Genomic DNA, 24,921 nt, shown 5'->3' on the forward strand with positions numbered 1-24,921 from the left:
GAACAAGCCTGCATGAAGCAGTCACCATGGGGGAATGTGCCAGATTAGGGGTCAGGAACCATCTGCTCTATTTTTTGCCCTTTTATCATCTGGCTGTGTGATCTTAGATAGGTTACTTGTCCTCTCTGAGCCTTGCCTTCTCATCTGTAAAACGAAGGCCCTTTAATAATGATACAAACTTCCATTTATATCTACTTTGCTGGATGCTTAAACTCTCTCTATTCCTCATGACGGTTCTCAGGCTGTATTATTATCCCTGCATGGAAGATAAAGAGACAAGCTCAGAGAGGTTAAGTAACTTGCTCAGAGTCGCACAGAGTTAGGCAGCTAGGATTCAGGTTCAACTCCGGTTCCAAAAGGCCACTGTCTCCTTCTGAGCCTACTCCCCAGAGAGAGAAATGGAAGCTAGAGAAGCTTTTCAACCCAAACATTTATGTTCTTTCTCTCCCAAACTCGGCCTGTTCAGGCCTCAGTTCCTGTCCTGGGGAATGCAGTGGTTCAGGGGAAGCTTTTACAGTCCTTCCTCAAAGTAAACCAGAAGCTTCTGTTGAAAAGCACTAGGTGGCTCATGTGTCTGCTAGAAGAATTGTTCTCCGTGAGGCTCAGGGGCCCTCCCCTGCCCTGCAATGAAGGGGTCATGCGGCGTCTTGCCACACCCTCACTCACCTCCAGGACAGGCCTCGATACTGAGTCAAGACATCCAAGATGTCCCCAGGCTTTGATCCAGCCCCATTACCTGCCTGAGAAGGAACATCAAGAGGTGAGTTTCCCTGCCCCCTCAGCTGGAAGGTCCGTGTTCTAGTTGTGGCTGGGAGCACCTGAGCACTCCCTAGAATCTAGAGTGTAGACAGTGCCCTGTCTTTTTTTTTTTTTTTTTAAATGTTTATTTATTCTTAAGACAAAGACAGAGCATGAACAGAGGAGGGGCAGAGAGAGAGAGGAAAACACAGAATCTGAAACAGGCTCCAGGCTCTGAGCTGTCAGCACAGAGCCCGACGCGGGGCTCGAACCCACGAACTGTGACACCGTGACCTGAGCCGAAGTCAGACGCTTAACCGACTGAGCCACCCAGGCGCCCCTACCCTGTCTCCATATGCATCTACCTTTACAGAGATGAGTGAGAGCTCCCACTGGGAACCCTGGTGCCATCCACCGCTTGGCCTCACCCTAAAAAACCCGGCCCAGACCAAGATCAAGTGCTACAGGCTAGCAAAATGGCTCTGAAAATCAGACTGCAAGTGTCCACTTTTCAAAAGGACCCGTTTCTGGGTCCCATCCACCTCCTTTTGAAAAGTTGTGAAATAGACCATAAAAGGAAACATATCACAATCCTTTGAAATCAACATATCTCCTGTATGTACAATTTTAAAAATAGTAATACAATGCCATGTACCTACCCTTAAGCTGAAGAAAGACACGGTCTTTTAAAACCTCAATCTGGGCATGCTCTGCAGATGCATGGCCCTTGCCTAAAGCGTGTCATTTCCAAGCAGGGCCATTGCAAAGGTCATGCTGAAGACGGGCCTCTGAGGCAGGCCAGGGGGGAGGCTGGCCTCCATGAGAGACCCTCCGGGGTGTGACCCCTGCTGTCTGGTGCCCAGTTCTCTGCCACCTGCCATGTATGTCACACTCCAAAGTTTGCCTCCCAGGAAGTCCTGAACAGCTATGCTGATTCTTGAGGACTGCTTCTCCCGAGAGCATCTTCAAGCAGACCAGCGGGTCAGGGGTCAGAGGTCAGGCGTCAGGGGGAGCTACCAGGCCACATCCAGCAGGAAGTGGTTGGGATAAGCAGTGCTAAGGACCAGCCTGCCTGTTCTTCCGGAAAGTTACAAGCAGTAGGGTGTTTGGGGTAAAGAATCGCTGAGGGGTCGTGGAGGGCACAGCCACAGTACAGGGACAGGCTTCTGGACTTGGAGTCAGGACTCATGAGTGCTGGTCCTGGTCCAGTGCCTGCAAGCTATGCAGTCGTGGGCACTCAGTGCACCTACCCGGCCCCGTCTTCTTTTTGGGTTAAGTTTAAGGTAAGTCATGTTTCAGAAGATTGTATCGAGGATGTCGATGGGATAGATGAAATGCTAACGAGCCACAGACATGAAATGTGTCTACTGGTCTTTGGGGAAGATTCTCCTGGAGGCCCTGAATTCTACGGACCCAGAGAACAGCAGCTGGATGCGTCTGGAATGGGCGACTAGTAAATGGAAACTTGTGTCCGGGAACCTCTACCCCGTCTCTCAAAGGGCCTGATTTTCTTTCATTGGATAGCACTTTGCAGGCCTGAGGGGTCATCATGGAGCAGCTACAGGGATGGGCTGGCATCATTCTGAGTACCTCGTCTTCCTCTGCCCCCTGCCCCCCACCCCATTAACACCTGCTCCCGCCTAATCCTCTCTTCGCCCTCCTTTGACTTCCTGCATGACCAGCGCCGGGTCTTTGAAGGAGCCCCACACTGTGCGTGAGACCTAGTCCAATCCACCCAATGCTACCAGACTGTGAGACTTGGGCTGGGTCACTTCTGTCACGGCTGCTCCCTCTGAGGTCCCCCCACTTCCTGCTCGCTCATTCATCCCAGCGTCGGGAGAGGAATACTGAGGTTAGGATGTACATGGGGACCGGAGGGGGGCGGGAGATGACCATGGTCATGAGAGTTCCTCTCTCCGGGTTCTCCCATTAATCCAGATCTCCTCCCCTGCCCGCTCCTCCCACAGTTGGGGTAACTCACCGTGAGAGAGTCCCCCAGGGCTGCGATTACCTTGATGTCAGCCAGCTTCAGCCTGTGAACTGAGAACGCACACACCAGTTAATGGAAGACAGGGGTTCTTATCTCCTCTGAAAGTGAGCGATGTTCCAGGAAAACTGAGAGAGAAAGTCCATTTGTAATTGTAATTCAGCTTGGGCAGAGATACTAAATCTGTCACAAGCCTGTCATAAGGCCGTGGATCCTGACTGTTATCTCTTCCTTGGAGCACTTGCACATGGGCTCAGGACCTAGGAGGTGAACCCAAATTTCAGAGGGGATTCTGGGGCCTTTGGTGAAACCTGGTGCCACAAGGTGAGCAGTTACCCTCAGGGCCTGAAACGGCTCCTGGCAATGTGGTCTGGGAGTCAGGCAGGAGTTGGCGTGGAGATGTAACCAACAGTTAATCTATTCCAGGATCTGTTGATAATGAAGATAAAATTTTATATCATCCTGTTAAAAAAAAAAATCAGCTCACAGGCGCCTGGGCGGCTCAGTCGGTTAAGCGTCCAACTTTGGCTCAGGTTGTGATCTCATAGTTCGTGAGTTCGAGCCCCATATTGGGCTCTGTGCTGACAGTTCAGAGCCTAGAGCCTGGAGCCTGGTTTGGATTCTGTGTGTCGCTCTCTCTCTGCCCCTCCCCTGCTCTCTCTCTCTCTCTCTCTCTCTCTCAACAATAAGTAAAATGCTAAAAAATTTAAAAAAATACTCAGTGAAAACAATGTTCAAAGGGATCTCCAGGTCCTGGCTCCTTCCATGGAGACATCTTGTCTACCTCACCTCCATACCATCTGCAGATGAGAAGCTGCCACTCCCACTGAGGATCTGCTCTCACTGGAAAAGTAAAAGTCCCTGCCTCTTCTAATGACAGCATGCAAACGAACACATACATAATTGTGAATGTGTGTATGCAAAATATATAGATTAGTGATCCTCAAATTTGAGCGTGCATCAGAATCATTTGGGGAGCTTGTTAAAACGCAGATGGTCGGTTCCTACCCTCAGAGTTTCTGCTTCAGTAGGTCTTGGGAGGGGGTGGGGTAAGGCTATGTGGTTAGAAGAACAATATCAAATCACAAAGCCAGCTGCACACATTAGCACACATCCATGGGGTTGAGCCTGAGAACTTTAAAATGACCTCTTCTCAAAGAAATTGGGCTATGGGTAAAAAAAGGCAACCCAACAGAAAGTAAGACCTCCTTCCCTCAACTCTAGAGGGCTTATTTTAGTTGCTGGTGATGACAGCCAATCACTATATTCTTGTTGCCATAATGTATGATAGCCACAGTGAATGCTGTGAACACTTGCTAGGGGGCAAAGGTTAGGGGAAATCTTTGAAGCTGGTAAAATGTGGAAGCGATGGGCAGATTTGCTTCAAAAGCTCATTATAGTTTGCTAAAGAGGCAGCTGGAACTGGTCATCCCGCCGCCTAAATTTGTAGCAGACAGAAAGGAAACGTACACACGTGTGCATGCATGTGCACATCTGTGTGTGTGTGTGTGTGTGTGTATGTATATGTGTAGATAGATCTGAAGGATTTCCTTTGAGAGATAATAAACCAAACCAAGACTATGTGGGAGGGGTCTGACTTATCTGGGATTTTATTAATATAGAGCCCGACAGGTTTCATTTGTTTAACATCCTGCAGACCTTGATTTGAGCTTTGTTAATATCATCACGCATGACAAAGACACAGCCTGGAAACACAGCAAAGCACTTTAGCAATTGCTCTCCTTGGGGAAAGAACTACTTAGAGATAAGATTAAATTTATGTGGGCTGATTAGCTAAACATTATCTGGTACAAACTGTCCACCACCCTGAAATGAGTTGATAAATACATCAATAACTCATCAAGATTTCTACAGAGGGGGCCTCTTATCAGAAGGCCATCCAAGCTATGATGAAATATCACGAATGGTAAGAAAATGGTAGACTATAGAATGAGGAGAAGACTTGACACTTTGGAGCTTTGTCTTGTATACCCCAAGAGCTTAAACCACGTGCAGCCATAATCTGACAAAAGCAGCTTTCCTCGCAATTGTCAGCTAGGGCCACCCAGCTCCTGTGCCCTCTGATTCTCAGGACTTATGTTAACTTATGTTAACAACGGTGCTAAACTGCTGGCACCATGTTAGAACCTTGTTTGTGCCTTGGAAGTACTTCAGTGTGAGTTTGTATGAAGCAATCTGTGCCTTAGGAAGCACAGGGGCTCAAGCAATGTGCTAAGTTGAATTACAGGCTAAGTTAGTGACTCTGTGTCACAGACTTTACAGCTCTCAAAGCTTTAAATGATGGGCACTGCAGGGAAGGGAAATACCTATGCGTCCAAGTGTCTTTGGGTGATTTTGAACTTGCTCAGTGGACTGAGCAAGGGGACAGGTGGGCTGTTATTCCCTGTGGGGCATCAGTGCTTCCTAGTCATAGATGAGGTTAAACCACAAGACCCATGAACAGGTGATGATTACAGCAGCATCTCCAGGGTCATTGCAGTGCTGGGTCATAACAAAGTGAAACCCTTAATGATCTCCCGGTTCTGTAACTAGGGCATTTTTCATATTGGCTTTTGAGTAGCTCATTTTAGTCAAATGGGTATAATAAAGAACATCAAGGACTTACAAAGGAGCCAATGTCTTAAATGAATGAACTGTTCTAGATTTATACTATTGGTGACAGTGGCATATAAATAGCTTTGTAGTTCTCTATTTTCAAATACTGTGAATTTCTCCCCCAGCATGGAATTAGCAGCTTGACATCAAGATAGCCAGCTTGAGTACAGAGCCAGGAGCCACGTCCCCCCCCTCCGTATTGTTACTCTTTTGTTTGCAAAATGCTACTCTTTTTCTCACTGGGAAAACCTTAGGTCAGCTGCCAGGCCCAACATATTTTTCTTAGTTACCCCAACTGTGTTAGAGGCAGACCATGGGGTAATATAAAATGATGCAAGTATGTGCAAAGTTAGAAAGCCCACAGGAGATAGCACTTAGAGAGAGCATGTATGCACTGACTGGGAAGAAAACTCGGCAGCTTTTATTTATTTATTTTGCTACCAAATACCGATTAGTTATAAAAAAAGTTGTGTCAACTCTCTCTATCTCATTCCAAAAGGCTCACAGATTGGAGGAAGAGGGTCATCACCTGTGGGCCCCAGAGGGCATGAGTGAGGCATCCAGGTTGCCAAGGGCTGTGGCCTATTGATGAAGGCAGTACCCTATGTTGAGACATCACTTTTGGTTAGTTATGTGTATCTGTGGATGGTTGAAGAGAAACACTAGGGAAGGGGACACGGCAGGTTTTTGAAAAGAACTCTGAAGGCAAAACAGTTATTTTATACAGAGTCTTAGTGAAAAATTGCTTTAATGGCAGATACCTTGATCTAGTTGGATTTAAAGATCTTTTCCAACCCTGAAAACTGTTGGTTTGCTACATTGGAAATACTCATTAAGATTAATTCAGCGAGGGGCGCCTGGGTGGCTCAGTTGGTTAAGTGTCTGACTCTCGATTTCGGCTCAGGTCATGATCTCACAGTTCATGGGATCAAGCCCCATGTTCGGCTCTGTGCTGACAGCACGGAGCCGGCTTGCAATTCTCTCTGCCTCTCCCCTGCTCACACTTGCTTGCGTGCTCTCTTAAGATAAATAAACATTAACAAAATTAATTCAGTGAACATTTACTGGGATCCTATTATGTGCTGAGTCACTGGAGATATAAAGATAAGACAATCTGCTCCTTTAAGTATGCATCAGATACCATCATCTCAATCAGAAATTGCAAACATGATCTCCAGAGGAGTGAATGACCTTGCCAGAAATAGGACAGTTGTCAAGAAAAACTAATAATGTGGCCCTGTGCTAACTCTCTTTTAACTACCCCAACAATCACAAGGATGGTTAAAATGTCCATTCACAGATCACACGTGCTAATGAAATGTGTTTTTTATTATTGCCCAGTTAGCAGTGGTCATTTTCCTAAATGACACCTTTCAGGCAGGACTCAGAAGGGCAGGCCCAGCTCTCATTTAGGATGGCTGTCACCCAGTTGGAGCGAGAGAGCATTTTGGTTCCATGCCCACTTGGTTAGATCGAGGAGACCTAAATGTACCCATTTGCTTATTCAGACGGTCCCTATCACTGGAGTATCTTCGATCTCAAGGTCTTAAGATTTCTTGTGCTTCCATCTTCAAATGCCAATAAACACAATAATCTTCAGGGTCAGAGGATAAAGAAAAGGTTCACATTTTATCTGCTTTCAGATGTTGAGATACGTTCTAAGGGATTGGTTATCATTATGACAGGAACATAATCTGGAAAGATTGCAAAATACTTTATAGTTCATCCTCTCAGAATGATAAGATTAAAAAAGGGATGGATATCATTTCTCTGTAAAGACTGGCGATTAAAAAATTCAAATTCTCTCTGTCCCTATACATGCAAATGCATGGACATACATATATACGTACATCTTTGTGTTTTTGCTGTAAGACAGCCTGTGTAGGAAGCTGATAATTTGTTTCTGCTGCTAGAGTTCTGCTAGTAAACTAACCAATAGGACTAAGTTGTCACCAAGTATGAAGGGGATAAAAATCTAAAGATTAAACACACACAAGCGCTCGCGCGCTGTGTGTGTGTGTGTGTGTGTGTGTGTGTGTGTGTGTGTGTGCCTTATCTCCTATTCCATTGTTCTGCAACTTAGAACAAGAACCAGTTACAGACTGAAGTTTGTTACAAACATTTTAACTTACTTGCCATTCATGTGGCTTAATTTGAGCGTAGAGAGCTAAGACCTGCATGAAAGGTAGGCTGACACTTTGTTGCTCTACTAACGCTCAGCAAAAGAAAACAGTCTGACGACAAAGATGTGCATCCCTGAAAGAACCCTGCTAGGCACTGTGACATCTCCAAACCTAATTTTCTGTCTTGGAAGGCACTTAGGAGGCATTCATCACCTAATAATCAAGTGAATGAATCAATGAACAAAGGAGTCGCCCTCTAGGACCAAGCAAGGGAACCTATCGCACTGTTGCAGGAATGCTCCTGCACTGATGGGGTCAGTCCTACAGGTCAACGTACAGCCTCCTCCCTGCAACCCCCGCTCCATGACCTCCCATGGTCACATGCACACAGCCATCATTCTCAGACAGGCTCGTCTAGAAGAAAAGATTTAGCCCTTAGCCGGCCCCTTTCTGGGAGGATGTCACCTGGAACATTCCACGAGTTTCATTTTCACGGCCCGGCAACAGTCATTTTGGAAATACTGAGAAGCAGTGAGAACAGCACGTTTCTAAGATGGCGTGCTTTCCTGTTCCGTGCAGTGTATGAGTGCCTCCTGCCTATGGCTCTGACGTATGGACCGGTTATTTCTGCCTCCTGCTTAAAGATTGTTTTGTCTTTTGGAGAAAAAATTCACTGGTTCATTAAGGCTCCACGGCAGAGGGACAATGACAGCAGCGCACTCAACTCATCCTGGGCTCTTCGCAGGACAAGACATGGTACACGGTTAACGCTTAATCAATGCTTTCTGCTGCTGGTTTTATCATGTTGTAGCTCAAGAACAATCAAACACAGACACGAACTTCCAAACACACATCAGGAGCTACTTCTATTGTCCTTGGAAAAAACCCCTCTCTGATGTATCCCAGACTGTGTGGAAAGCCCATTAAGGCTGCCCTTACGTTGATGATTTCGAGCTTCAAATGAGGTTAAAAATTGCTTGATTTGAGCCATGTACCTGAAGTGGGAATCGTGTTGGAGGGGTCCTTGTCAGGGCACCTGATTTCCATTGCATCTGTCACCTGAAATGAGAGGCACAGAGAAGGAGAAATGGATCTTGCAACATAGGAAATTGGGTGAGAAGTGGGGCCTGTATTTGGAAAGCACCCCTTAGTATAGAAAGCTAGGTATCCCTTAAGATCCCTCCCTCTCTATGAACACTCATATCTGAGTGTCCACAAAATCCTTTCCTAAATGCTCCCCATCCTGTCGCCTCCCCTCTAGTGCCTTGACCTTCATCCAGGCCTGTGTTACTTCTTTTTCAAAAATAGGGTTTTTTAATGTTTATTTATCTTTTTTGAGAGAGAGAGAGAGAAAGAGAGATAAGGGTGAGTGGGGGAGGGACTGAGAAAGAGGGAGACACAGAATCCGAAGCAGGATCCAGGCTCTGAGCTGTCAGCAAAGAGCCCGACGTGGGGCTCGAACCCACAAGCCGTGAGATCATGACCTGAGCCGAAGTCAGACACTCAGCCGACTGAGCCACCCAGGTGCCCCCTCAGGCCCGTGTTACTTCTTGCCTGGAATATTACAGCATCTACAGCCTTCAGTCCTGTGGGCTTCCTCCCCAGCCTTCTGAACCCATAGAGATGATGCTCTCCCTCTCTCAGCATAATATAATGGTGTCACCCCGCCCCCCCACCCACCCAAATTCTTAGTGAAAGCAGGGATTTTTGCTTGTTTGGTGCACTGTATCCTCGGAGCCCAGAACAGTGCACAGTGATGCTCAATAAATGTGTGTTGGTTGAAAAAAAATACATTTCTGCTGTATTAACATCCGCACGAAGTCCATCCCCCTTGGCGCATCCTAAGAGGACCCTGACATTCTAAACCACCAGCTCTGGACCCAGCTCTCGTGCTCTCCATGCCTCTGCCCGAGTCTTCCTCCGTTCCCCCCTCACCCTCCCCTCCCTCCACGTTCCCACACGTCCATCTACCGGGCCACCCCCTTGGCCATCCTTCAAGGCTGGGGTTGTTGGTCTTCTTTGGGAAACTATGTCACCTCTCTCCCGTCAGTCGCCTCCTCTGTGTTCCCAGAATACCCACGGAAACTTTAATTAGAGTCATGCCGCGACTGCTGATTGGCTCCACGAGGCTGAGTTCCTTGGGACGAGCAATGGATTTTATCTGTGGCTTTATCTCTTATGCCTGGTATTCCTCTGCCCACCCAGCCATGTAGCCATTCAACAAATAGTGATGAGTCCCTGCTCGGAATCCCTGCTTGCATTCTAGTGGCACACAGAAGGCTTTCAATAAACGTATCTTGAGGGAATGTGTCGCTGCCTCCTACCAGATGACAAATACTGGCAACGCTTGTATAGAACTCAGAGCGTACCGACACTATTTCATGTACTTTACGTGTATGAGCTTATCATTAGTAACAACTCTGTGAGGTGGGGCTGTGACTAGCATGTCACAGAGATGGTAAGTGCCTTGCTCAATGACACAGAGCCAGTAAGTGGAAGAGCCTGGATTTGAACCCCAGAGCGCCCTGCTGCCTCTCAGGTATATCCTCACGCTGAGGTATCGGTTAGAACGTGAGGGACATGATGATAAATCAAGAGTCTTTCCTGCTGTATCTCTCAGGCTTTGTGCTGGGGACCCAGGCCGTCGTCTTTGCCACTGGTGGGGATGGGAGTAGGAGTGAATTCGTCTCAACTCGTCTTGGTCCGCAGTCCTCTGAGAGTGAGGACATCAGCCTTGAAGTGCTTCTCAGCTCCCCAGAGGAGTGCAGGGTGCCCTAGCTCATCTTGACAGGAAAGATCAGAGAAGGACTCCTGAGACAAGCACCAAGGGAGGCGTGAGGAGGCACGAGGCGGCCCCCACGGGCGTGCACCAACTTCGAAGGCCTTCTGGCCTCCATGCTGTCTGGTTTCGTGCTTCACCGCATTCCTCTGCTTTTTCTTAACTTTCTCCTCAGATTAAGCCCTCAGGTGAGTTTAAAAGGACTTGGTGATTTGGGGAGAGCCTGAGGATTCTTGGTTTATGTCAGAAGAAAACAGGGAGCAGGCAGTGCTGAGCACCCCACCATGCCCCATGAAGCCTCAGGATGCTGGTTGCTGAGGCCGTTCTAAAGACAGGGATAGGGGTTAAGGGTCCGACTTCGGCTCAGGGCACGATCTCACGGTTTGTGAGTTCGAGACCCGCATCAGGCTCTGGGCTCAGGGCCTGGAGCCTGCTTTGGATTCTGTGTCTCCTTCTCTCTCTGTCCCTCTCCCACTCATGCTCTCTTTCTCTCAAAAGGAAATAAAGATTAAAAAAAAATCAAAGACAGGGATATAGGGCTGGCCTGCTTCAAGCACGAACGGGGCGGTCACACACCTGACCCTTTGACCCTTCCCCAGGGGCTCATGGGGTTCCAGGGAACCACGTAGAAACTTCCAAAGACTCGGCAAGGGGTACCGCCCCTGGTTCATTTGCATGTTTGTCAATCACAGAAAACCCGAGCCTACCTCAAGCTCCTCAGAAGATTTTAGCAGCCTGGGCAGGTAGTTGCTGTTCTTGTAGGTGAACAGAAAGGGATTCTCCTGCAGGGGAAGGTAATACGTTATAATCATGACCCAGAAATCTGTATCGTTTAACCACCAGGCTTTCTCACACAGTTATGCCTTTGGTCAGTTTGGAACGCTCATAGCATCCTTGAAATGATGAGAAAACCATCATCTGGCTTTTCTTCTCCACGCTGCTCATTAGTTCTCTGAGAGGGCTCACTAATGCTTTGAAATGTCCCCTTTGCCACAGTCAGCATCTCCTGCTTGTACTGGAGTTTCATGCTACCAGGCAAAGTACATATATTTCCACAGAAAGGGAACTGAATTTTAAGCTTCCTGGCAGCCAAGGCAAAGAGGGAAACAGGGCAAATGATCTAATTCCTACAGCCCAGTAAAAAAACAAAAACAAAACAAAAACAAAAAACAGAAAAACCCCAAAAAACAACAACAACAACAAACTTACCAGTTCAGTAAGAAAGCCCAAAACCGGACTCACATTAAATGATAAAAAGAATTCTAGTGATTTATGTTCGGTGTTCCTTTTCTCATTCATTTACTCAGCAGCACTAACTCTATGCCTACTACATGTCGGATGTGTTATTCAAGATGCTCATCCTCACATTGGGGACCAGGTAAGCTGTGGCTTTGGCCCTATGCCCTCCACAGGTGTGGAAGGGGCCTCAGTGCTGTGGACACGGCTCTCCTGACCCGCCGGTGTAAACCTTCAGCGTGTCAGGTGTGCAAAGCTGTGCCCAGCCTCGAAGAGCCACCCCAAGCCTCTGATGGGGCTAATGTCTCATCCAGGGAAGACCCCACTTCACAGCAAAGCCCACTTCTTCGTGGCCCCATCTCGGTCCCCAACTCAGCAAGGGATTCCCTTCCGTCCCCAGGTCTGGCCTACCTGAGAGGGACATTTCACCGGACTTCCGTCTCGTGCACTGAATGGCTCATCTTTCTGTCCTGCTGGCTCCATCTGGAAAAGGAGGTGATCTTTAGAACAGAGAAGTCTTGCATAGGTGGCCGCATCCTGGGGTGCCAATGACAGAGACTCATTTGCCCAGCATCTCTCAGAGTGTTATCCTGGGCCAGCTGGCGGCACCAGCATCACCTGGGGACACATTAGAAATGCAAATCTCCAGGCCCAACCCAGACCTACTCAAGTCAGAAACCTTGGGGTGGGGTCCAGTGCTGTGCATTTGAACAAGCCCTCCAGGAGGTCCCAGTGCAAGCCCCAGGTGAGGCCCAGCCCACCGCTCCTGATGTTACAGAGAGAGGCATGGAATGCCAGACAGGCTGAGCTGGGACTGGGACCCCAGCGCTGACAAAACTTCCCTCCGAGAGGAGAGCAGAGGGGGGAAGGAAGGACAAACCCTTGGCTCTTGTGTAAAGCATGCACCCTCTCCCCTCGGCTCCCCTTCCCGTGGTATGTAAGCCCGCGTCCAGGAGGCAGGAAGAGCCTCTGTTACCTGAACACTGCTTACGTGGCCGTGAGTGAGACGAGCTATGGCTTCTGGCTCAAGTCCTAGGTCTTTAATCAGAGTAACAGACGTGGGGCCCAGCCCAGCCCCCACTCCCAAACAACTTGAACATCTAGCGGTTCGGGAATGAGCAATGGTGGGCTCAGTGCTGATCTAGGCAACTACTTAAATGATAACCGGAGCCCGTGGAACAGCGCCATCGAATAGTGTGCGTGTGTCAGCAGGGGCCCCAGCAGGTGATAAACCGATGTGAACGTGCTCAAGGCCACACGGGAAAATGAAGGCAGTTGAAGAATTCAGTGGGGGAAGGCTTTCTTTTTTTTTAAAATTCCTTTTGTTGGGGCGCCTGGGTGGTCTAGTCAGTTGAGCCACCGACTCGATTTTGGCTCCAGTCACAATCTCATGGTTTATGAAATCGAGCCCCACGTTGGTCTCTGTGCCGACAGCATGGAGCCTGCTTGGGATTCTCTCCCCCTCTCAGGCTCATGTGTGCTCTGTCTCTCTCTCTCTTTCCCAAAATAAACATTTTTAAAAAGTTCCTTTCATTATCTTTAAATGCTTATGATACATAAACTCTTGAAAGATACCACAGCTTCGAGAGACGACACATTTCCTTTTGCACTGCTATTTTCTCCCATTTGGGAACCTCATGTTCACGGTCAGCCCTACTGCCCACAGGTACTAGACTCTTGGGCACCTTTGTCCCTCACCTCCCTTCCAATGACTTGACAAGAGGCAAGAGGCTGTGGGATGGGGCGCTCTGTCTGGCTCAGTCACAGGCTCCGCCATCCTCCACGAGGATTTTAGATTCTTCAGCAATATCTTATCCCAGCATCTCGCCATAAACAAGAACCAGGGAAAGAACTTTACCCTTCTTGGGATTAGCTCTTCACCCAAATGGACAAAGTCAGATAAGAGGGTGTAATTGACCTTTTGGAAAAAGGGTGGCAACCTTTTAGCTCGAAGGCTGGAGGAGGAACTGGGGTCCCTACCTTCTTTCAGATTTATTCTGATGGTGGGCACTCCTGGAAATGGGAGGTCCCGCCCACAATGTTCAAGGTTGCTCTGAAAGGGAGTGTTCAGTGACCCGGTGTCAATCTGGCCTGCCTTCTTCCCTTCTCCAATCTCTCAAGAATGTAATCAATAAGAGAGTCTGGAAAGAAGCTCTGAGAGAGCCACGCTTAATAATTCTGGTAGAATGGATATAGCAGAGCCCATTTTTTAAGGACCTTAAAGAGAGGAAATTCATAGGCTTGAATAAACACTTTCCTTTAAAAGCCTTTCCTCAAATGTCTCTTTATCAGTCTCCTACATCCTTCCCACTCCTCTAATGCCCTTTACACCTGCTTGGACCCTCTACCCTCCTCTGTGCTCAGGCAGCATGGAGAATGAGGCAGCCAGGCCAAACATCCCCTCCCACTGTCCCTCCGTCTGCCACCCTGTGCCCGTGTACAAGTTCACATGCACTCCAGGGACAGTGGGGGCTGGTCTCTGTGCTCTCGCTCCACACCTCAGTCCTGGAATCACCCACATCTCTTCTCTACAGCCTCCCTGCCACACTGGAATTAACTGGAATGTGGGAGGACCTTAGACATTCTCTCCCAGGAGAATTCCCACTCAGCTGAGCAATTCCTGAGGGAATTTCAGGGCTTGGCATGCAGTGGGGGTCTGTGATTGCTGGAAGGATCCAGTTCCCCAAAGGTGGGTTTCTTCAGAACTAGTGTTGCATAAGAATCATCAGAAATTACTGAGGAGGCGGTGATGGGGGCAGAAGGGACCAAGGGAGTGAATTACGTCTTCACAAAATCCCCCAGCTTTGTGTCAGGAGCTCAGCTGCAGTCTGGGGGCACGTTATGCTAGGGCGGTTCCAGGAGTGTTTCAGAAGTGGGGCTGCTCTCTTGCAGGTATCTGCAACTTTCCTTTGTTGGCCCTCACTCAGAGCTTACGTGTACCCTGGGGCCTGGCCAGGGAGAACAGATGCGGGGGTGGCCTGCACAGCCACCCCCACTGTGGTGTCTGGGGGCATCGTGGGGGAGAAAAGTGGTGGAACTTGGGCCCCTGTGGTCACAGCGATTATGTTGGACCCTCTCTGCTCCCCACATATGAGAGTGGCCCTCATTCCAGGCCCTCTGTGTCTGTGAACGTGGCCTTGGATAGACCTATCTGGCTTTCATCTCTGTGGTCTCAAACCCAACACAGCAGAGACTCAAGGAGATAAAGGCAGAGACACGCCTGCCCTCCTTGTGTCCCTAGGAAGACACAAGAGTGAACCCAAGGGTGAACCACTCGTGCGTGCTGCTAAAGGCCTCTGAGGCTCGCTGAGGGTCATCACACACCTCTGGCAAGGAGGGAAAAGAGAGGCCGAGAAAGACCACACGATTCGCCTCACGCTACAACCAAAGACACAGGTGTAACTGGAACTCCGGGTTTCTGGCTTTTTACCCAGTACTTTTGCCCAGACCTGGTCGATTCCTCATTTCTTATGGACTAACCCGTGCCTGCAGGAGCTGTCCACTCACTCTCGCAGCTCTGCTCACTCTGGGAGCCATGGATGGTCTGGCACGTCACCCATGAGGAAGCCAGGAGAGTGACACATCCAGGGAAGCCCCTCTTTCTCTGCTGGCCTGGCTGCCCGGACCTCGAGAACTCTCACTGGGAAATAACTGGGGGTTGGTTGGACAGGACAGAGTGGGGGTAACTGCCCACCCAGGAGAGCTGCCTCCTCCTCCTCGGAGCCCTTGTGACACCTACTATGTCATGGTCCTTTGGCCTTGAGTCTGTTCCCATCTGTGGGCCTGCTCAGCCTCATCCTTATCCTCACCCTCAAGTGGGTTGTAGGACACTGTGGTGCCGGGTGCCTGTGTCAATGTGCAGGATGACACTCAGGCTCAATAAAGGCAAAGATTGTCACTGTTGCCTCTGCCACCAGTGACGACCAATAGCAAGGTGAAGGGGTAGAGAGGGAGAAGGAGAGGGAAGAGAGGGAGGGCATGTGTGCAGGGGAGGGAGGGGAGGGAAAAGAGGGAGAGGAGGGAGAGGAGGGAGAGGAGGGAGAGGAGGGAGAGGAGGGAGAGGAGGGAGAGGAGGGAGAGGAGCCTTTCCCTGGATCTGCTCTTTCTGGCATTCCGGGTACATTATTCTTTCTCAGGGCCTCCTTATCCTCAGGTTTCCTCTCTTATCAGACCAGCCTCATACTGCCCCTTGCCAGTGCATTGGCTCTTCTTTCCTCCATGCCCTTTGCTCACAAAAGTCCTTTTGCCTGGGAATGCCCACCCTGACCTCCTCCGACACACCTTACAAAGCCATTTGGAATTCTGTCCCCACGGGATCCTTCTGACCTCTCTCTCCTATCGTTGTTGGGTACACAGTCCAGCACATCACTGCTGGCTGAGGTCAAGTTCACTCTTGTTCTTCTGGGTTGCCTGACCTTTCCAGCTACACCCTAGGTTCTATGAGGGCAGAGGTCATCTGGTGTGTGTCCTGTATCCTCCTAGGACCCAGCCTAGGGTGGGGCATGTTGTAGGTGCCCTTGTGTTGCTTGGGGGAAAGCGGACATAGAAGGAGGAGGAGGTTTGGCTGAGCTGGAATCAGTCCTTCTCCCCCAGAGAGAGGGTGGAGGGGGCTTAGCTCCTGCAGGAAGGGTCACATTCCTATTCTCTGCCCTTCACAGGAGATGGGCAGCAAAGTGGTTTCCTGGGGGAAATATCCTGCCCAAGGGTCAGGCCCACTAAAGGATCCTTATTCAAAGAAATCAGAAAAGCAATCATTGCCTTCTCCAAAGGGGAGTGTGAGTTCCTTGCCATGGGCCATCTGGGGACCTTGCCTACTCTCCTTGCTCCTGGCTAACGTGTGCCTGTGTGTGGGCTAATGAATGCAGTGGCTCACGGTCTTGGCACAGCAAACCAACTGAGGAAAGGGAGAGAAGTTTCCTAACCAAGAACAAGGACAACCAAGTTCCCATCACTAGAATTCTAAAAATAGGGCAACTTGGATGGGGAAAAAATGGCAAAGTCAGGTCTCTGTCCAGTGCCCTGGAAACGTTCACAGTTTTGAGGTTCTATCCCACCCAGTGACTGAGCCCAGCTGGCCCAGGGGGACTTTCGTAGTCTGGGGAAAGCTTGTCACAGGTATAGTAAGAAGGGCCAACGCGTAGTGAGTCCTCACTGAGGGCCAGTAGGGCCAGGAATAAGCCGTGCACAGGACACGTGTTGCGTCAGGGGTTATGAAAGGGTTTTGCAGAATGGGAGCTGAGACCTTGTATTCACAGGGCTCGTGAAGGGTGGAATTAGGAACAGAAGCCAGGTCTTCTTCATTCACAGTCCACGCTCATCACAGCCACCACCCTGTGCCTTTGAGCCACACGATGGTGAGGGAAATCTGGGCTGGAACTACTATGTGAGCCCAATCCACAAGCAAAGTGGCCTGTGCAGACGCGGAGGAGATGCCCGTGCCTCTGCGAAGAACAGGACCGCGGTAGCCCAGCCCCGGATGGGAAGGTGAAACTCCCAGGAGGTCAGACCTGGGCTGTCAGCAGGTGCGCGCAGGGCCCCTGGTGCCTCAGAGTCATCGTCCGGGGTCCTGTGGGCAACCCGGAGCCCCTCCGTCCGAGCAGGGGGCACAGTGGGTGTGGCGGTGGAGGTCCTGCCTCTCTTCCTGTGTGCAAAGCCCCAGCTGGCACGGCAGCCACCCCCCGCGACCCCCAGCCACTCACCATGCTGCTCCAGAGATTCAAGGCGAGTGTGCTGGGATCCTGGAGTGGTTGTTCCCCCTGAAACGGAACCAAATAAGAACCTGCTTTTGCCCCTTAGGATGGGGTGGCCCGCCGCACACTTTGAGCCTCCCTGGCAGAGATGGCGTGGCCCGCCAGACTCTCTCTCAGCCCCAAGTGCCACCATTACTGGTGGGCACTTAAAGGACCCTGTCTGAGGTCAGGCTCAGAGGTGAGGGTCTGCAGGGGCAGGTCGAGGGTCTGGCCGCTCTTCCCTATCATCAGGTTGTGCATACAGAGCTACACGGCAGAAGGAGCAGGTGACAGGGAAGTGAATCATGTGTGTTCTGAGTGGGGGTGGGGGGATGGGAATGAATACTCCTCCTCCTCATTTCCAACCACTATCTGGACATCCCTGAAGCCCTAGAGGGGGCACAGGGACTCCAACAGGCAGGATCCAGGAGCCTGGAGGGAGGGACCATCCCAGATGCTAAGGCCTCAGAGACCTTGCCGAGCGTGCACGAACCCACCATGGTGCTCATGGTCTGGGCAGCCCCGGGGGGTGGGGGGGCAAGAGGCATTTGCCCAGTGACCTGGGGGAAGGGTGGGGGCAGCTCCAAGTCCCCTCCCTTCCAGGGATGGGTGTAGGGTGTGCAGAGGGAGGAACGTGGTGTTCTGCCCTGGAAATTCTATCCCGAACGGTCACAAGAGCTCGGAGGAGCCGAGGGCCTCCCAGACACAGGTGCCGCTCTGGGCTCCATATGTGTATTTACTCAAGCAATCCTGACAATCACCCTAGAGGGAGAGGATATTAGTAATGGCCCTGAACCCACAGATGAAGAGCCAAGGCACACAGGGTGCAAACAACTCACCCGAGGTCACACAGCTGCCCCATTCCAGAGTCAGGACCTGTCTGGCCGGTAGAGTCCATGCTCTACCTTTGGGCTGTTGTGCCTCTAAGAACCCGCCTCATGGGGCCACCCAACCCCGTGGCAAAACCGCCAAGAAAGTAGAAGAGGGTACCACGGCGTTTCTCCCCCGGCACATGCTGGGCTTGCGGAAGCCTGGCTTCTGTGGAGGGAAGAGGGGTGGGGGAGGGCTGGTCCCACCTCCTCGCAGCCCCCCTCACTCACCGAGGGTAGGGTCTGGTAGAAGAAAGGCTGGAAAACCACTGCGAAGGACTCCTCCTTGTTGTACTTGCTGGAGGCCAGGAGACGGTCCCAGCTCTCCTGAAGGAGGGAGCAGAGAAGTGTGCCACCTGAGTCCCGGCAAGGCCAGGCTGCCCCATCCTCCCACCAGGGAGTTCAGAGCAGGTCCCCGGGTCAGAATCGCCCCTCTGTGCGGTTCTGAATGACATGCTTTTTGGAAGCTCCCCCTGGTCTCATACTTTGGGGCCCTTTGATGAACTACATCAGGGTTTCGTTTTCCTCTGAAGCCTCAGCATCACGTAATACCAGAGATGAACCTGAAGTATATTCTCTGGGTGATCGTGAAGTGCACCCCAGCCCAGCACGAGCTGGGGCCCCCACGCTCTCCTCAAGGGCGGGGTTCCGTGGAGGGATGTGCTATTGACCACTCCAAAATTGTCGTTTCCAAAGTGAGAAGTGCCGTATATAACTTCATATAGGGCTTTCTTCTTAAATAAAAATCATCATGTTAGAGGCACCTGGGGGTGGGGGCTCAGTCAGTGAAGCATCCAACTCTTGGTTTTGCCTCAGGTCACGATCTCACGGTTTGGGAGTTTGAGCCCAACCTCGGGCTCTGTGCTGACAGTGAGGAGCCTGCTTGGGATTCTCTCTCTCTCTCTCCCCCCCCCCTCTCTCTCTCTGCCCCTCCCCACCCTCTCACAATAAGTAAACTTAAAAAAAAATTTTTTTTTTTAAATCATCGTGTTAACACGCATCAGGAGGAACTTGTGCTTTGAGCTGTTTGCTGGAAGGGACGATGGCACCCGCTGAGCCATCCACGCTCCCTTGGGTCTCTTCGCTAAACTAGAATGCTCATCATTAGGAATCCTGACTTGCCCATGGGTTGTGGTCTGGGGAGCAAGCCCACCCTGGGCACCACCAGCTCACCAGCCAGGGACGTGTGGTACAAGTGGTGATGACAACCAAAAACGTTTCAGAATGAATCTGCAAAATTCTCCTTGATCTTTTTTTTTTCTAACTTTATTTTGAGAGAGAGTGTGAGTGGGGGAGGGGCAGAGAGAGAGGGAGAGACAGAATCCCAAGCAGGCTCCGTGCTGTCAGCTCAGAGCCCGACACGGGCTGAACTCATGAACGCATGAACCATGAGGTCACGACCTGAGCTGAAACCAAGAGTCAGACACCTGACCGACTGAGCCACACAGACACCCCTTGATCTTTTACTTTAGGTTCCACCACCGCCCCCGCCCCCCACCAGGAGTTAGTCCCCACTCTGCTCAAGAGAGTACCAAAGTATGGCCAGAAAGTGAAGGAAGGGTAGCTCTCTTTGGTCCCTGACTCTTAGTCCTGAATTTATGGAAGAAGTTCGACATGAACAAGTTTGCTCCCTCCTTGTTCCTACCACCCCCGTTCTCCTCCGGGATCACCTGTCCCTGTGGGCCAACAGCCAGTCTCTGAGGGTGGGCTCACCTGATAGGACCACTGTGTCACAACCTCGGAAAGCTTCAAGGTCTCCCCTGAGTATCTGCAGGGCTCTTCTGCGAGGCTGCCGGTTAAAACAAGCCAGAGATGAGAGCGTGGTTGCGATGTTGGCTATTCATGCTGTCCATGGGGGAAGAAGGGAGCTGGTGGGGGGACCCTGGAAGTTGCTTAGGGAGTACAGAAGGAAAAGTTGGAAGTCTTACAGGTGTAGGAGGAGGAGGCACACGTCGGGGAGGACGAAGGGTAGGGTCGTTCTCATAGGACTGAGGGACACGACGTGCCCCGTGCTGTGCCTGACACACGGCGGCCAATCAACAAAATGCTGGTTTCATTTCACTTCCCTTTTTACCTGAGCTGAGTCCCTTGGTGCCAGTGAGAAACCACCAGAGCCTCAGAGAGATCTACCAGGTTCACAAACGCTTTGGGGACCTAGGAGGATACAAGGGAGAAGGTGAGCATTTGCAAGGTCACCACCATTGCTGCCCAGGGGCTTCTCTGGAACCCTTGGTTTGAGCCTGTTTGGTGTGTGGTTGAACACGGCAGGCCTCTCCTTGGTTAAGTCCCTCCTTTGGGACGTGCTTGGTTGGGGTCTCTCCAAAGCTGCCGGCACTGCCACTGTGGAAAGGTGTCATTCACCATCCCCTGGGGGGGCAGAACACCGCCCCACCACAGTGTCAACAGGGGAGTAGGACCTTGGTGGCAGCGGGACTGTAATCCTGACAGAAAAGCCGCCTCCCCGGGGATCAAAGGGTTGGGGTGAGAGCCACAGAGCTCCCCTGCTCATCATGGTCAGGCCAGAAAGGGAAGGCCCTTGGGCTGTCACTGCCTCAGACTCAGAGGCCTCAGGAAAGAGGAGGGCCACTGAGACCCCAGTGCTCTATCCCTTCTTCTTCCAGAAGTCTTGCTCAAAACTCTTCTTGGATTGTGAAGAGCTATATACCTGACCCGGGTTTTTCTGAAAAGGCAAGAAGACTGGCTTCTCCACTTTGCTTTTCCCCTCGGTCTTGGCCTCCCTCCTGAGGCCACTTTCCCGGTCTCAGTGGAGGCCACTGGAGAATAAGCCGGAACCTGCCGCATCAGCCCTTGGAAGAGCAACTTCCTGCCGGCTGCCCGAGGAGTCTTTGGGGAAGGGAAACTCAGGGCCCGTGGTCCCGGGGAGCTGCAAATCTCACCTCCTGGTACAGGTAGTCCAGCACTCCAGCTAGCTTGAGCAGACCTCCCGCCGCGTGCCTGTGCTGGGAGAGGAGAAGCATGCTAAGGGCAGGTGGGGATGGGCCCAGGGGGCCAAGGATGTGCAGGCTCCTGCCGGCCTGCCTCTTTCTCTCCCCACCCCCTATCGGAGTCCTTAAATCCAGGAATAATGATGTTCCCCCTTTGGACCCGATTTTCTTCAAATACAACTTCTTCCATCAGCCTCTGGGAGGAAGTCTGGTCCCAGGTTTTTGTCCATTCTCTGACTTCCCCAACCCATCATCCACCAAGAAAAACCAGACTCTCTAAAATGGGAAGTTCCGTGTCAGGGAAAGGCAAACCAAGGTCAGGGCCATTCCAAAGCTCTCAAGGAGGGAGGGGAAACCAGACTTATTCACAAAGACTGATGGAATCCCTTTTATTTTTTTAAGTTTATTTATTTATTTTAAGAGAGAGAGAGAAAGAATGAGTGAAAGAGGACTCATGGGAGATGTCTCCTCATGGGATGGGAGAGACCATCCCAAGCAGGCCCTGTGCTGTCAGCAGAGAGCCTGATACAGGGCTTGAACTCATAAACTGTGAGACCATGACCTGAGCCGAAATCAAGAGTCAGATGCTTAACCCAGTGAGCCACCACAGTGCCCCTCCCCCCCTTTTAAGAATCACTTTCATCTGAAGAAAATCAGGTCCAAAGGAGGAACACAATTACCGCTGGATTTAAGGACCCAGATGGGCCTCAAAACTTCTGCACGGCACACTTTTATCAGACCTCCCCCTGCCACATGGGCCCCCAGGGAGAAAGGGCTCAGGGAGAGAATCCGAGCCAACTCCTATTACTGAGTATTTAAAGACACCTCCTACCCCACCCAATTCTTTGTAATGAAAATATATAAACAAATGACAAGACCTCAAAAATCAACCCTGGTTTACCTTTCCAGGGTGAAAAAAATAACTAATGATAAATTTTGCAACAAGACAAACTCCTAAGCAGCCTGCAAACCAGCTGTCCCCTGAGGCGACGTGGCTCAGACAGGAAGACATGGAAGGCCAAGTCGCTGTTCTGTCTCCTGCGGGGACACAGGCAGGGACTCTGGAGACAGCTGCCAATCACTCAGGCTGGAACAGCGAGAAAGGGCAGCTCCTACCCCACATCCCTGCTTTGACGCAAAAGTGTCCTCTCGAGGCTGGTTCAGCCCGCTCTGTCACCGTAGGCAGCAATAAAGCCTTTTGTCCATTTCTTATAGTCTAAGGGAGTCTCTCCCTGAGCATGACAGTCAGCATCACACTTTCCCTTCCGAAGAGTCTCGGGAACTGCCTAGAAAGGTCCTTGCTGCCCATCTGGACCACGTTCAGGGCATCCCTCTTCCCTAGGGTACCCAGGGATCCCTGCGTGGTTTGACCCCTATGTCAAACCCTGCTTTAGACACTCCTTAGTCAAGGTGGTGGCAAAACGGTATTTTAGCTTTGATTTTAATGTGTTAGTTTTATTTTTAAGGCAAAAGCATTTGTGCTTTGTTTGTACAACTAAAAATAAAAGTAAATAAGGCATAATGGATATGTGTATACAGAAATGCCTTGTGTAGGCAAGAATGCTTAAAGGCATAAATACATGAAAGAATACAATAATCCATAATGCTTGAATAGGAAATAAAGTGGAAGGAATCATGAATGAGTGTAAGCATCAATGAATGCATTCAAACATTAAAAAAAAAATGCTAGCATAAACAAACTCATTATGAATACAATAGCACATACCTGCATGGAAGAAAAGAGGATGAATTTATGGATGAATAGATAACAGATGGATGGATGGATATGCAGAGGAATTCAGCAATGTCTAAATGCTTGTTTGAGCACTTCACCGCATGAATGCATAAATTCATGAATAAATGTTGGTGTGTATAATGACCAAAAGGGGAAGCAGAGAATAAACAGGGCATGTAAATTTCACTTGGCATTGGAGAAAACAGAGAGTAAACTAGAAATATAAAGGTTCAAGATCTATATGCTACACACCCAGGAGATCTGTAGGAATATTGTTCCACAAAAGCTGGTCAGGGAAGGTGGGCCTCCCTCGGCATTCTCCAAGGGCTCGACATCAGTAATGGAAGGCGGGAGGGTGGATGGTGGGGCAAGAATCAGTGGGAGCATGGGGCATTCGGAGGAAGGCAAGAGCATATGTTGTGGGAGAGGAGCACAGGAAAGAGGACAGGACCTCAAGAAACTTCACCCGTCCATGCCTGTGCCATGGCCTGGTGGGGGCCCTGGATGGGGCTGAATGCACAGTGGGCAGATAACTGGTCTGCCATAGGTGGCTTACGTGCCTTCAGGCTCCTGAGGAAGAGTCTGTGTGCCATTTACGTCACCATAACCTGGGCATCTAAGCCACCCCTTATACTTTCAACCGATCCTAACCAGGACTAACCTCCAGTAAAGACTTAAGTCATAGTCACCTACATAAATAAACGCAGGCACACGTTTCATGTCTGGTTTCCAGGAATGCCAAAGAGCCTGGAAGTTGCAGCCTTCCTACAGAAATACTAGCTTCCCCTTATAACTAGAGCCCATGGGCCAACAGGCGACAAGAACACATATATCCTGCTTTTCTTCCCAAATTCAGCACTAAATACAAGCAGAGCTACAAGAAGCAAATGATTTTTCACTAGGAAGCGGATTTTCCTTAGTTGCAGAATGATTATTAACTCAGCCTCTCTACACCTCACTTTCCTTTCCTTGATATGAAAGATAGTACATTAAAAACACTGTCCCTAGAGATGGCTCTTGAGCCCTTAGATATCTAACACCCATTTATTTATCTGTCTGTTGCCCAAGTTCTGAAATAGCTGCCATCAGGCCCCACCTGACAGGTGTAGACCAGACAGGTTTAAGGTCATTCTGGCTGCCCCTACCCCTGCACCTGCAACCCTCTGCCTCCCAGCCTGTCGTTTACCTGTTGGGCGAAGGGACAGAGGTGACCCTGGCTTGTGTTACTGAAAAACACATTGATGAGCTTCCAGTCATTTTGAAAGTCAAGTTGCTGGAAAAAAAAAAAGAAAGAAAGAAAAAGGACAAGAGCATAAAAGGAGAGAGTGGTAAGACCTGGCGTTAAGAGAACTTTTTCCTTTTCAAATCTGTCAATTTCATTACCCACACCCATAAAATCATATTTATGCATTTTTTTCCAACGAAGAAGTACATGGTAGGAATCTAAAGTTGTATAAACACTCTAGAAGGCAATTTGGCAAGATGCATCAAGAACTATTTTTTAAGGGAATAACTCTTTATCTAATAATTCCACTTCCCAACATATATTTTAAGGAAACAAGGATACATGAAAGATTTAGCTGCAATGATGAAGCCTTGTTTATAAGCATGAAAAACTGGCAACAACATAAATGTCTAAAATAGGGGATTGCTGTATAAATTGTGGAACGCTCATAAGATGTAGCTGTTAAGACAGCGCAGGAAAATGTAATTATCGTCATGGGAAATATTACATTGAGAAAAGCAGGTTATAACAAGTAGCTACATCTAGTAACATCCCTGTTTAATAAAATACATACTTAGAAAAAATACAGAAGGGACTATACATCAAGTTGTTAACAGCAATTATCTCGGGGTATCAGGTTGAAGAATGGTTTTAATATTCTTTTTGTTTATCTGTGTTTTCTGATTTTTCTATAATGAACGTGTATTAGTTGCAGAACAAAAAAAAAAAAAAACTTTCATTTTGTTTTTTAAGAGGCAACGCGGTGTGCTTGAGAAAACTTAGACTGTCACCCAGGCTGCACTTTAGATTTTAGCTTAACTAGCTGTGTGAACTTGGGCAGGTCCCATGACTCCTTAGGAATTCAGTTTCTTCATCTGTAAAATTATGGGATTAGGTTCAGGATCTTCTAGCCATTCTCCAGAATGTTATGAGTATTCT

General features: G+C 49.7%; 1 protein-coding gene across 1 annotated transcript in view; it reads right to left on the reverse strand.

Moving 5' to 3' along the window:
• Positions 1-24,921, reverse strand: part of PLB1 (phospholipase B1) — a 121,807-nt gene that overhangs the window by 64,410 nt on the left and 32,476 nt on the right. Inside the window, exons 9-19 of the mRNA XM_049652722.1 lie at positions 23,944-24,030; positions 20,975-21,037; positions 20,152-20,231; positions 19,791-19,866; positions 18,309-18,404; positions 17,179-17,235; positions 11,891-11,962; positions 10,951-11,025; positions 8,460-8,523; positions 2,720-2,778; positions 667-740 (exon numbers count right to left, since the gene is read on the reverse strand). Of these exons, the coding sequence (XP_049508679.1) occupies positions 667-740; positions 2,720-2,778; positions 8,460-8,523; positions 10,951-11,025; positions 11,891-11,962; positions 17,179-17,235; positions 18,309-18,404; positions 19,791-19,866; positions 20,152-20,231; positions 20,975-21,037; positions 23,944-24,030 (803 nt within the window). The remainder of the gene's footprint in view (positions 1-666; positions 741-2,719; positions 2,779-8,459; positions 8,524-10,950; positions 11,026-11,890; positions 11,963-17,178; positions 17,236-18,308; positions 18,405-19,790; positions 19,867-20,151; positions 20,232-20,974; positions 21,038-23,943; positions 24,031-24,921) is intronic.

This window comes from Panthera uncia (genome assembly GCF_023721935.1).
Source record: "Panthera uncia isolate 11264 chromosome A3 unlocalized genomic scaffold, Puncia_PCG_1.0 HiC_scaffold_12, whole genome shotgun sequence".
NCBI classification, from domain to species: domain Eukaryota; kingdom Metazoa; phylum Chordata; class Mammalia; order Carnivora; family Felidae; genus Panthera; species Panthera uncia.